The 14124-nt window shown below is 40.4% G+C and overlaps 1 protein-coding gene and 1 long non-coding RNA gene across 2 annotated transcripts; one reads left to right on the top strand and one right to left on the bottom strand.

The window, feature by feature from the left end:
• The first annotated feature begins 2073 nt into the window (after nt 1-2073).
• Nucleotides 2074-5588, top strand: LOC130295707 (uncharacterized). The gene is made up of 2 exons (XR_008848963.1): nt 2074-2915; nt 4685-5588. It is a non-coding gene; the product is annotated as an uncharacterized LOC130295707 (long non-coding RNA).
• Nucleotides 5589-7935: 2347 nt separating this feature from the next.
• Nucleotides 7936-12510, bottom strand: LOC130295702 (uncharacterized). The gene is made up of 4 exons (XM_056546732.1): nt 12282-12510; nt 11110-11173; nt 10246-10309; nt 7936-8746 (listed from the first exon to the last, which is right to left on the bottom strand). Exons 1-4 carry the CDS (start codon nt 12340-12342, stop codon nt 7940-7942), a joined length of 996 nt encoding a protein of 331 aa, XP_056402707.1. The 5' UTR covers nt 12343-12510; the 3' UTR covers nt 7936-7939.
• Nucleotides 12511-14124: the final 1614 nt, after the last annotated feature.

Genomic DNA, 14124 nt, shown 5'->3' with positions numbered 1-14124 from the left:
AATCCCAACTAACTAAAGAACTTGATAACTACTCTTTGCTTCCGGTGTCCTGGGCTGGCCGTATTGCTGCTGCTAAGATGATGTTGCTTCCTAAGATCCTATATTTCTTTAGATGCCTGCCAGTGATCATACCTGCTTACTATCTTTCACAGCTACAAAAACTGCTCATGAGATTCATCTGGGCGGGGAAGCATTCCAGGGTGAGTGCACATTTATTATACCGTCCGGTCCACAGGGGAGGTATGGGTGTTCCCAACCTTAAATTGTACTATCATGCAGTGCTACTTGACCAGATTAAAAAATGGTTGTGGCAAATTGAGTCCCCACTGTGGGTAGAGATGGAGGCTGCTATCCTCAATGTCTCCACTCTTCACAACTTTCTCTGGGCACTACGCTTTAACCCCACTTTTGCTCTTTCCTCTATCTTTTCTACTATTGCGGCTGCTGTCAGGCTGTGGGGTAAATCGACACATGTCCGGAACCTGTGCCCTCCTAGAGTGAAAGATATTCCACTGACCGCTATAGGAGATTATCTCTCAGATATAGATTTCAGGCCCTGGACTGCTGCGGGTATTGTCAATGTAGCAATGATTAGTAATGTGAATGGCCTGCTGCCCTTCTCCAACATTGTACAATTGTTTTCGGTTCCGCAAAGGGACTTCTATAAGTACCTCAGGCTTAGACATTTTCTTCAGTCTCTCGCCTGGGATGATTCATTGCCTTGCACTATATATGAGAAACATTTTATGAATGATCAATCCTTTGTGAGAGGCATTTCCCTGCCCTATGTGGCGTTGACTGAAGTGGAGGGTAGTGATGCATGTACGTTTACGTCCAGGTGGGAGGAGGACTTGGCACAGAGTTTTTCGTCCGAGCAGTGGAGCTTTGTGTTCGATTTACATAAGAAACATTCTAAATGTATTAGTCATTTTGAAGCCTCAAGGAAGCTTTTATACCGTTGGTACTATACACCCGTGCGCCTGGCTAAAATATACCCCAACACTTCCCCAGTCTGTTGGCGCTGTAATTCTGAACAGGGTACTCTTCTCCATGTTTGGTGGACTTGTTCCCTTATTAGGCCTCTCTGGTCTGAAATTAAAAGACTGCTGGACGAATTAATTGACTGCCCCTTCCCATGGGGACCAGAGAGTGCGCTTCTGTTCTTGTCCCTGGAAGTGGTGCCCCCATCCTTTATGACTTTAATATACCATATATTAACGGTAGTGCGGACCTCTATTGCTCGGAATTGGAGGTCAGCTGTTGTGCCGAGTCTTCCTGCCATTATGGCAGAGGTCCATCGTAACTTTGTATTGGAGGGCTTGATAGCGAAAAGATGTGGAGCTTCTGATAGCCATATTGCCATGTTACCCAAATGGGCTGAAAGCTCAGGGACGGCTTTTCGAGACGTGGACTAACTACGTTCGAATTATGCTTTGTATTGTGATGCATGTATTAGGATTATGATTGTATTGGAGATGTCTTATCTCTTATTACATGCTTTGATGAGGACCCTGCTGTTGTTGTTCCTTTATGTTCGCTCCTATGTTGGGAGCTAGTTTGTAACATTTTGAAAAATCAATAAAGAAAGTTTAAAAAAAAAAAAACACATCTCTTCAGACAGGCCTACAGTAGTCTCTAATTGGCCTCAACATATCCTCAACATATCCCCACACCTCTTGTTTGAATAGTTATTGTGTAATTTTATGTCTGATACTTGTCTTTGTTTGTACCCCATAATTGTAAGCGCTGTGGAATCTGTATGCGCTATATAAATAAATAAAATAAATAAATAAATCTATAACATAGTGATTTTTTGTCTATTTAAATCCAAGGGCCCATTGTGGTCTATGGCGATATTGTGGTAAACTTGTAAGAAAGCTGAACAGCAGTGTCCTGTTAGTAATGTGTATGGGAGACCCTGCTGTGGGTTCAATTCCTCTGTTGATATAGAGGGAGATTTATCAAAACCTGTCCAGAGAAAAGTTTCTGAGTTGCCCATTGCAACCAATCAGATTGCTTCTTTCATTTTTCAGAGGCCTTTTAAAAAATGAAAGAAGCAATCCAATTGGTTGCTATGGGCAACTGCACAACTCTTCCTCTACACTGGTTTTGATGAATCTCCCCCATAGAGTTCTGTGATTATACTCATATTAGTTTGAACTTTTGTGAACTAGGTCAATTGAATACAACACATTACCTCCTTTTTCAATTAACCTAGTTGCCCATTTATGGTATCCAATCAACCTAGTTTCCACGGTTCAAAGTATCAATTGACCTATATCTGTCAAACCTAATTAAAGAATAATCACACAACTTGAGCTGAACCCAGGAATTGAACCCACACCAGGGTCTCCCATACATATTACTACCAGTACCCTGCTGTTTAGCTTCCTACTTCATTTGACACAGGATCTCCATAGACCACAATGGGCCATTGAATTCAATGGGCAAAAAATCTCAATGTTATAGATCTAGCCCATTCATTCCTATACACCAACAATAGACCATGGAGGCTGACTTCATACACAGCCTCCAATGGTATTCTGACTCACCAAAATGATAATGTTTAATGGGTTAATTTATTCCTAAATTTCTGTACTTTCCTATTTTGTCTGTAGCTTGATGCATTGGACAAACATTTTAGCAGGAACTGGTGGGTTTGGATAAAACAGTCCCCCATAGGGCTACTGTAAGTGGTCCCCAAAATTTTTTGTGACACCCCTATGTCCATTTAATATATTGTTCAAGAGGATTACATTTTTTTATTGTATACAATTTTTTATCTTTTTGTATTCATTTTTAGAAACGAAAAGCTCTTCTGGAAAGACTAAGAAAAAAGGCAGAACTACATGGCGAGCTACATGAGCACTCTTTCCAAAACGATCCAGAGTGGCCAAGCATCAATGACATCCCAGGTGACATAGTTACATAGTTACATAGTTAGTACGGTCGAAAAAAGACATATGTCCATCAAGTTCAACCAGGGAATTAAGGGGTAGGGGTGTGGCGCGATATTGGGGAAGGGATGGGATTTTATATTTCTTCATAAGCATTAATGTTATTTTGTTCCAGGAATGTATCTAATCCTGTTTTAAAGCTGTTAATTGTTCCTGCTGTGACCAGTTCCTGAGGTAGACCGTTCCATAAATTCACAGTCCTCACGGTAAAGAAGGCGTGTCGCCCCTTGAGACTAAACTTTTTCTTCTCCAGACGGAGGGAGTGCCCCCTCGTCCTTTGGGGGGTTAAACCTGGAACAGTTTTTCTCCATATTTTTTGTATGGGCCATTAATATACTTATATACGTTTATCATATCCCCCCTTAAACGTCTCTTCTCAAGACTAAACAATTGTAACTCCTTTAATCGCTCCTCATAGCTAAGATGATCCATGCCCCATATTAGTTTAGTCGTGCGTCTCTGCACCCTTTCCAACTCCGCAGTGTCCCTTTTATGGACAGGTGCCCAAAACTAAACAGCATATTCCAGGTGAGGCCGTACCAATGCTTTATAAAGGGGGAGTATTATGTCCCTGTCCCTTGAGTCCATGCCTCTTTTGATACATGACAATATCCTGCCGGCTTTGGAAGCAGCAGCCTGACATTGCATGCTATTCTGTAGTCTGTGATCTACAAGTACACCCAGATCCTTCTCTACCAGTGACTCTGCCAGTTTAATCCCCCCTAAGACATACGACGCATGCAGGTTATTAGTACCCAGATGCATAACTTTACATTTATCCACATTGAACCACATTGAACTATAATGATCCAAGAATTGGGAATACACATTGGTGCAAGTGCCAAAATTGCAAAATTATGCCAACAAGAGATGAGAGCATCTGCTGCCAGGAGGAGAATATTCTTAATCCCCACTTTGATAAAGGACTAACTTGTATTCTACAACACGAGGAGTTAGTCAACTTGAGATTTAAAGAAAAAAGTTCAGTGGATGGATAAGTGCCAAAGAATTGTTAAAAAAATCGCAATAGGTAATAATATTGTATTGTAAATTAATTTTTATATCTTTTTTAGAAACATTTTTTTTAATGTTTTTAAATATTACTCTCTTTTTTTGACCTTTTCATAAAACTTGAAAAATTAAAAATGTGCATATCAGCATTTCTCTGTGTTTACATGAACATAATTGCAGTTGCTATTACAATTCATTTTATTTTTTATTTATTTTTTTGTGTGCAAATAATTTACCAATCTCAAAGTACATTTACACAAACTTTAGCGTATACGGCTGGGGGAGATAAAACCGGGGGATCACGTATCCCTGCCATATGCAGCCGTATGTTAATTCCTTTCTATGAGCCGACCGGAGTGAAATGCCGATTATGGTTGGCTCATTTTTGCCCTCTATGCGCTTTTTCCACAGACCTAAAGCCATAGTCGACCATGGTTTTACTTCACCTTTTTAGGTTGAAAGTGCATACGGGACAAAAATGAGCCAACCTCACTGAGGATCACTCCGGTCGGCTCATTGAAATGATTTACCATACAGCAGGGATACGGTAGCACATGGTTTTAGCTCCACCACAGCCTTATGAACTCATGTAAGTGTAACAACATGATGTAGGTCTTTATAAGTCTTCCCCCACGTTTGTGAAATTTTAATCTAAATCCACATATCTGTAAATTATTCATAATTTTTACACTATTTTAATCTTATTTTATTTGTAGGGTTATTCGCAAGTCCGCTTATAGATCCTACTCTTGTTTTGCGCATGGAATCCTTGGGCCTAAACGACGAAAGCCAATACCATCATGTGTCGTCAATTTTATTAGGTCTGAATTTCCAGATCCTGACGGGCAATATATTGGATTCCACTGGCCTGATGAATACCCAGCAAGTGGCATGGCTGCTGATGTTTGATTCACTATGACACTTACTTTCTGCACTTTTCATGTTACTACAGTTTTACATTGCATTTTTATTGTTTACAATTTTTTTATGTTTATTTATCTTGTTATTTATATTATATTAATTAGTTATTTAAATTTTTATGGTGGTTATTTTATTTTGTCTATTTTAATCTGTCTACACCAGTCATTTCCCAAACGTGGTCCCTCGGCACACTGCTATTCCATTTGACACTTCCCATTGTTGGAGTTTATTTTTCCGTTGATTTTTTTATTTTTTTATTTCCAGCCCTGGCATGCTCGCTGATGACTGACGGCGCAGGGTGGAAGGGAAGCCTGCGTGCGAACTGCGCACAGTGTCCCACTCCCCCTTGCGGCCCAGTGAGGCAAAAATGGAGCCATGGTGAAGAAGCTGTAATACCTGCGGTGCCACCGTCACTGCGGTGTCACCCAGGTCCACCCTCTACCCACCCCAACTGTCAACCCCCCGTCCACACCCGTGTCACCATGTTCATCCTCCTGTCCTCACTGTCACACATGTTCCCCCTCCCCATCAATCATGTCTACCCCCTATTCACATCTGTCACCCATGTACACTCCTCTACACCCCTGTTACCCAATTACACCCCTCTGTTACCCATGTACACTCCTCTACACCCCTCTATAAACCATGTACACTCCTCTACACCCCTCTATAAACCATGTACACTCCTCTACACCCCTCTATAAACCATGTACACTCCTCTACACCCCTCTATAAACCATATACACTCCTCTACACCCCTCTGTCACCCATGTACACCCCTCTGTTACCCATGTACACTCATCTACACCCCTCTGTTGCCCACGTAAAATAATTGCGGATCCTAATGTGTTTGTTTTGCATGTTTAACAGTGAAGAATTGTGTGTGGAATAAATAGTCAAGATGGCAACAATTCAAAGTAGAGAAGATATTATTTGTCAGTTGCTATATAAAGCAGAAATTTTAAATACATACCAACTGAAAAATAGATAATCCATACTCCTTGTATCTCGGCCAGCTGCAGCACCTGGCGTATGAGATAACCCCCGGTTTTCTATAAAATTTTACCTTGTTTAAAGGTAGTCTTATATGGCATATAAAAAAAATATTAGTTCCTTTGAAACTGAATATTTTTGATTTACGTTTTTTTTTTAACAATTGATGATTAAAATTTACTTTCTGTAATGAAAACATTTCACAAAAACAAGTAGTAATAATATTTTTAAATAAACAACACTATAATAATAAACCATTAATAAAAAAAAGTATTTTTTACTCATGAAAATATACATGAATATGCATGTTAAACAATATAGCACATAAACAAGTATATAGCACATAACAAACAAGTAAAAAATTAAAATCTTGAGTGGTGTTTTTCAACCATTGATTGCTTGTCTGGTTTTTCAATTGGTGCTATATTAGAAGGCATTGTTGACCGGCGAGAGGTCCAGTCTATGGAAATGTTTCCATCGGCAAGTCCCATTACATCCTGCATGATTTTCGAGACGAATTCCTGAGTGGTTGGCTCATACACTGATCGTACAAACCACTCTTTTGAATAGGCAAGATTGTACCTCGGTGTGCCTAAAGGTCCGCTAGTTTCAGTCTCTCTTGTAACAACTGCTTGCACTCTATTCACATTATAATTATGGTCAAGAGCAGCAAGCTGTGTTCGAGCACACACCCCGTCTGTACTAAAATGAAGTCTTTTAGGCCTGTATTTTGTTAGTGAACTATGAAACACTTCCAGATCTCCAGTGTGACAAAAGTTGCTAAGATGTCTAAGGTCTTTTTGTAGTCTTGTATCCATGACAATTTTTCCAAGTTCAACATAACAGGCACTTTGTTTTTTTAACCATTTTCGGGTGGACTGAATGTCCTCAGGGAGTTGGTCATGATGACAAGATGATTCCTGACCATTATCATCCTTCCAAAAATGAACGTTGGTGACATGGTACAAGACAGAGTTCCATCTGTTTACAAGTTCATCTGGATTGCATTCACAAGTATTAGAACTCCACCATAAATGATTTTTAATTGGTCCTATCCATTCTGCTAAATCTTGGCAGTTTTTTGTTTTTTTTTGCTGACGGCAAGTAGCTTTTTTCCAATAGATTTAGCTAAGTGCCAGACATCAAACTGGTGACCAATTGTTTTATATTCCTCACGCAGCATTTTTTTGATGGATACGTGCCGGTCAGTGCAAACGATGTCTATGTCCACTTTATTTTGCAGTAGAAATTCCAAGGCATTCTTGCACGCTATTTTTTCAAGGGCAACAGAGGATAAACCAATACCGATTTGTTGAATGTTGAAATTCAATATTTTGTTAGTTTCTACATCCATCAATGTGTATATACAATATTTTGCACTGTGCCCGGGTGAATCACATTGTCCATCTCCAGCAACACATACTGCATGTTGTGATATTTTTTCCATTTCTAATTTTTGATTAATTGTCCAAGAATTTTCAATTGCAGGAAATATATATATTTTTTGGATACGGTAGTAAGTAGCCTGGCTAATTCCCAAAATATTAAATATTTTTAGGAACTGTTGGATTTTGATGTAAGTGTTTCCACTAGTAATGATAGCAGTAGCTAACTGTAAATTTCCAAATGGTTTCTTTCCCAATCGGGGCTGGCTCTGCCATATGCGTTTTAAATGTTTGGCCTCGCATTCAGCAAAGACTGAAATATATGATCCCTTTGTTTTTTTATACACTCTTAGTATTTTTTTGTTGCAGGGTGGATTAGAGGTACAAGGCATCTTGTATAGTAATGTGTCCAAACAGCTTTCATAAACTATGAATTTTCTTTCTTCATGATGTGGTACATTTACATTTCCAAATTTTTCACTCAGCACATGCTGACTGTCCTCTTCTTCGTAGTCTTCATCATCTGAATGAACTGAGTCTCCCTCATCATCACTTGAACTACTTTCATTTGTTGAGACTGGAGTTGTGATTGTTGATAAACTTTTATCTACTTCTAAAACAGATATAGGGGCATGCAGAGTAGATTCCTCCACAATAACAGTGACTTCAGGGTCAAATTGTCAATTTGGATAAAAGCGTGGCAGGTAGTAGTTCGTGTCTAGCTCTACAACTTTCTTGAAACTCAGGTACACTGTTAAGAGTTGCTGATCCAGTTGGTCCTATATTTTTTTTCGGAGTCGAAAATATTACACTGGCACCTTGCAATGGCTCCGAAGGCAGGTTTCCAAATACCAAGCTTTGTCTTGATTTTTTTTTTCTCAAGATTTTTTTTCTAACCAGTCTTCTGCATTGTATTTTTATAGAGAAAGTTGTAGGTTTTACTTGTATACACTGATTTCCGGTTCCCCAATTCCTGTCAAATATAGTTGCTGCTTCCTTTTTCGTTATCTCTGAGGCTTGTGGCTCCGTTTCAGTTGGGTTAACATGAGGTACAATATTTCGGCAGGTTGGGCACATTTCCCCTGGCTTTAAACCATTGGTTGAAGCTACGTCTTCATCCAATCTTTTCCTCTTTTGAGGATTCAGGATTTCAGCCTCAACTGCCTCGGCAGCTTGAACTTGTATATCCCGTGTAGGGAAAATACTAGGAACGGCAAAGGGGGTGAGCCTCTGTTTTCCTGTATTTGGATTAAAGGTATAGTCAGTAGTTTTAAAATGGGCTGAGCAGAGCCGATAATTGTTCGTTTTAGAGAGATGAATGTGGTCAACCAGTTCATCAATTTTGGGAAACTCTTGATCTGTAGCCAATAGCCATGCCATGATACGATCCCTCTCTCTTGGGAAGGAATGCATGATGATATTATGGTCGCCTTTTACGCTCCTTGACTTGCAACCGTTGACAATGCAGCCCGGCATTTTCTAAAGAAGAAAATGGAATAATGGATTTTAAAATAAATACTAAATATGTCTATAAAAAAATATTAAAATTACATTATGTTTCTATTTTCTAGGAGAACATTTGAAAAATAATATTTATTGAAAAAGCACCATTCAAATAATAAATACAAGATTAATATGTTAGTTCACTAGTACAGTAATGTAACTCCTTCCAAAATTTTACAAAGCTTTCTAAATAATTTTTATTTTTTTACTTGGCCTGTACTTATTACATAGTTACATAGTTACATAGTTACATAGTTAGTACGGTCGAAAAAAGACATATGTCCATCAAGTTCAACCAGGGAATTAAGGGGTGATTAAGGCGCGATATTGGGGAAGGGTTGAGATTTTATATTTCTTCATAAGCATTAATCTTATTTTGTTCCAGGAATGTATCTAATCCTGTTTTAAAGCTGTTAATTGTTCCTGCTGTGACCAGTTCCTGAGGTAGACTGTTCCATAAGTTCACAGTTCTCATGGTAAAGAAGGCGTGTCGCCCCTTGAGACTAAACTTTTTCTTCTCCAGACGGAGGGAGTGCCCCCTCGTCCTTTGGGGGGGTTTAACCTGGAACAGTTTTTCTCCATATTTTTTGTATGGGCCATTAATATACTTATATACATTTATCATATCCCCCCTTAAACGTCTCTTCTCAAGACTAAACTATTACTGTTTATCCAAAATATGGTTACTCCGGTTGTTGCAAAACTTCATTGGCTGTCATGTATGTGTACCCTCTGTATGTCTGAGATTGCTGGGAGTTTTACTTTTGCAACAGATTGTGGCACACTGATTGTGAAACACTGCTTTAGTGTGTCCTGTTTTAACTCAAATATTTTTACAAGATGAACACAAATCTTTTCAAATTATTATCGTTTGAGTTGAATCATGGCTTGTGTTTCTTTTGAGCCTTTGTGATAGTGCGGGAGCATTACATTATTGAACTGAGGCATAAGATAGTATCCACTATAATCTAAGAATGGTGCAGAATCATGTGGAATAAAATAGTGTCCATTAGTGGAAGATGTTTCCTATTGTGAATAGAGGCTAAAAAAATCTTTATAAATTATAGAGTAGTGTCATGTACTAAATGAAGATTGTAATTAACTATAAAACCCTTAAATACAGTAGAATATCTGAGAGCTTTTTAGTAATCTACTAAAACCACCCCCCCATATGATTTTAACCACTGTGCCATATTATTTCACCTTGATCCGCCACTATGTCTACTACTAATTTTCACCCTACTATTTCATTGCCCCTTTATTACCTCTGTGTGGCATGAAGAGGAAATACATTTATGTATCTAAAGGTTGTTGGGTTGCCCAAAGCAAACAATCATATAGCTTTTTTGATGAAAGAAGCGATCTGAACGGTTGCCATGGGACACTCTTCAGCTTCACATAAGGACAAGTTGTTCTAAAATCACCCACACTATATTTATGTATTACATAACTTTATGTAAAATTTTTATGCAAACCTGAAAAGCGGCTCTGATAAGTAGTAGACAATAAAGCAAAAGAAAAGAGCTGTTGATGAGTCTTCTGAAAAAAATCAAAAAAGGATAATGTCACATTGACACACAGAACTAAACATCATTTTATTACTTAGATTTTTGATCTATGTTGCCCAGCTTTTAAAAAATGTAACACATAGACACCATAGGTGAACTAAGCCTAAATAGACAAAATTTATAACACAACAAATGACAACTTATCACAAGTTAACCCTACTAATCGCTTTTGAAAATGGGGATGTGGCTTCCATAAATGTGTGTAGCCTAGGACTGCACACACCAATACCAAAATATTATACACATAGTAGTGCACGCAATTACAAAGCCATTACCGTCTCACTTGAGAACTGAGAGCACGCTCCACTGATCACAACATCACCGCTGTCCAGCCAAATCGTGGCATTGGTCCCTGAACCTAGTCCAATAACACCACCATCTGCATTTTCCAGCAAGAGGCACATACTGGCAAACCTTCATTCCGCTTGAAACTTGGTTAATATTGTAACAGCACTGCAAGGGTAAAAGAGTTCCACAGCGGAGGACTCAAGTAAAGCAGTGCGCCCCTGAATAACTCAGTACTCACCCCCACCCCACTAGATATCACTCATACAGCAGGGCTGTGACGACAGGGTATATTGGGCAGAAAATAGAGGGACTCCAGCACAGCTACTAAACTCATTTTTACGTTTTATTTCGACTACATTGGCACAGTGATGTCCGTGCCAGCTACATGTAATGCTAAGACATTGATTATAACAAAAAAAAATGTTTATGTACATTTAGTTTATATTACATAATACAATTATGTATGTATTATTAAATGCCAACCTGTATAGCTGTTCTGTAGAGTAGTCAACAATAAACACAAATAAGATAGCTGTAGATGAGTCTTCTGAAAAATGAAAAGGAAAATGTCACATTGACATACAGACCAATACATCATTTTCCTAATTATGGTTTTGATCTATGTATCACAACTTGTTCCAAATTGAATGCATAGACACCTTATGGTGAACATTAGAGATGAGCGAACTTACAGTAAATTCGATTCGTCACAAACTTCTCAGCTCGGCAGTTTATGTCTTTTCCTGCGTAAATTAGTTCAGCCTTCAGGTGCTCCGGTGGGCTGGAAAAGGTGGATACAGTCCTAGGAAAGAGTCTTCTAGGACTGTATCCACCTTTTCCAGCCCACTGGAGCACCTGAAAGCTGAACTAATTTATGCGGGAAATCCATCAACTGCCGAGCCGAGAAGTTCGTGACGAATCGAATTTACTGTAAGTTCGCTCATCTCTAGTGAACATAGGTTAAAGCATAAATATTGACACAATTGACGCCACAACAGATGACCACTTATTATAAGTAGTATAGCATCTGGTGTCCATTTTTTCAAGACAGTGGACAGGGTAACGCATAAAGATGTGTTACCCTGTCAGGTGCCCTCTCAGATGTCCAACCATCCTGCCTCAAAATTGATGTCCTGCAAAGTTTCCCTCTGGCGTGATTTGCGGGTAAAATCATGCAAGAACTGATACCAATCTTTTCTTTTTGACAGTTCACATTCATCAAGAATCTAAATTTAACCTCCTGAGCGGTATTCCCGAGCGTGACTCGGGGTTAATTTTCCCTGCCAGAATCGGTAACCCCGAGTCACGCTCGGGGTAGAATTACAGAGTTCCCGGCCGGGCTGCACGATATATCGCAAAAGCAATGCGATATAGCGATGCGGCCCCCCGGGAAAACTTGCGATTATCTGCTCTGGTTGGCTCGCGTTGCGGGGGCCGGCCAGAGCAGGTAAAGAAAAATACTAAAAGTCAGTGTTTCCCTACCAGGGGGCCTCCAGCTGTTGCAAAACTACAACTCTCAGCATGCCCGAACAGCCAAAGGCGGTCCAGGCATGCTGGGAGTAGTAGTTTCACAACAGCTGGAGGTACCCTGTCAGAAAAACACTGAGCTAAATGTAAAAGGAAAAAGTAGTAAAATAAAAAAAACTTTTGCTCACCTAATCCCGGTCCCTGCAGATGCCGTTCCCCTCCGTGCGCTCTGGTCCCTGCTCTATTCATCTTACAGGACCTTTCACTTTTCAGCCAATCACAGGCCGCAGTGGTGTAAAGCCTGTGATTGGCTGAAGGGGAAAGGGCTTGTTCTGCAGCAAATACACTAGGTTTGAAAACTGCCCGGCAAACCCAGTGTATCCTGCTGCAGAACAAGGTGACAAGGGGGGGATAGGAAGAATGTGACAAAGGGGGGAATGTGACAGAGGGGGGGATGTGACAAGGGGGGGGGGAATGTGACATGAAGGGGGGGGGGGGAATGTGACAGGGGGGAATGTGACAAGGGGGGGGGATGTGACAAGAGGGGGGAATGTGACAGGGGAGGGGGAATGTGACAAGGGGGGGGGGGGAATGTGACAAGAGGGGGGAATGTGACAGGGGAGGGGGAATGTGACATGAAGGGGGGGATGTGACAAGGGGGGATTTGACAGGGGGTGGGGAATGTAACATGAAGGGGGAGAATGTGACAAGGGGGGGGGGGAATGTGACAAGGGGGGGGAATGTGACAGGGGGGGAATGTGACAGGGGGGAATGTGACAAGGGGGGAATGTGACAAGGGGGGAATGTGACAAGGGGGGGAATGTGACAAGGGGGGGAATGTGACAGGGGGGGAATGTGACAAGGGGGGATGTGACAAGGGGGGGAATGTGACAGGGGGGATGTGACAAGGGGGGGAATGTGACAAGGGGGGATGTGACAAGGGGGGGAATGTGACAAGGGGGGAATGTGACAAGGGGGGAAGAATGTGACAGGGGGGATGTGACAAGGGAGAGGGGGAATGTGACAAGGGAGGGGGAATGTGATGGGGGAGATGTGAAATGGGCGGGGGGGAGATGTGAGATTCAGTGCAAAAAATTGTACCACTTTTGGTACAAATTTCCAGAAAGAATCATACCGCCAGGGAGGTTAATGCCAGATGGGTGGACATGATGGAGGGCTTATGACAGGGTAACACAACTTTCTGCTTTCACCTGTCCGTTGGCAAGAAACAATGGACGCATGAGTCAATACAATTTATGCCAAGTTTTCATAAGTTATTCAATCAGTTGTGTCAATATTTAGGGTGAGACCACCTATGCAGGATACCTGATATATGTGAACCACACCATATAGCGCCACCTCTACCCTGTTAATATGTATTTTGAATACCATGTTACACAATTAAATTATGTTTTATTTTCAGATTCATTAATTGTGAGGAATACAATTTTGCATTCTGTTGCCTATGTAGCTGGCTCTCCTTTATTTTGGTATAAAAACAATAAAATGGAGGGGAGTGCTTATTTCTCTAAAATTTTATAAATTTTTTTTTATTAAGTTATATTATACGGTTTAGTAATTGAACCAATCATATAGATGTAGTCCATTACAAACGCAGGGATTAGCGTTTGTGCCAAAAAATAAATAACCAGGAAGCGGTAACCTCCAATTATTATCAAGTTCACAACCTAAAACGAGGTACCGGGAAGAGCCGGTACCAACAGGCCCAGAGCGTCCAAAATGGTGATCCTGGGCCTAGTTGTTAACAGGCTGGTGTTTTTTTAGTCTGGGGAGGGCCAGTAACAATGGTCCTCGTCCACTCTGGTAATGTCAGGCTCTTGCTGTTTGTTTGCTATCTGGCAGAGACTGAAAAAATGGTGACACACACGTTGTTTGTCAAAAATAATTACCAAGATGGGAAAAAAAAAAAAAACGTGTGCAGTTCACCATATTTTCATTCTCAGCCAGATACCAACCAAACAGCAACAGCCTGACATTACCAGGGTGGGTGAGGACCATTGTTACTGGCCC

The sequence above is a fragment of the Hyla sarda genome, chromosome 11 (assembly GCF_029499605.1).
Source record: "Hyla sarda isolate aHylSar1 chromosome 11, aHylSar1.hap1, whole genome shotgun sequence".
Classification (NCBI taxonomy): Eukaryota; Metazoa; Chordata; class Amphibia; order Anura; family Hylidae; genus Hyla; species Hyla sarda.
This window is presented reverse-complemented; position numbering and strand designations above follow the sequence as displayed.

Coding starts and splice junctions, on each gene's coding strand:
- LOC130295702 (XM_056546732.1), bottom strand. CDS start 12,342: ATGAATAGAGCAGGGACCAGAGCGCACGGAGGGGAACGGCATCTGCAG. Junction 10,310..11,109: donor TCTACAGAACAGCTATACAG/GTTGGCATTTAA, acceptor GATTTTTTTCAG/AAGACTCATCAACAGCTCTT. Junction 8,747..10,245: donor TTATCAGAGCCGCTTTTCAG/GTTTGCATAAAA, acceptor TTTCTTCTTTAG/AAAATGCCGGGCTGCATTGT.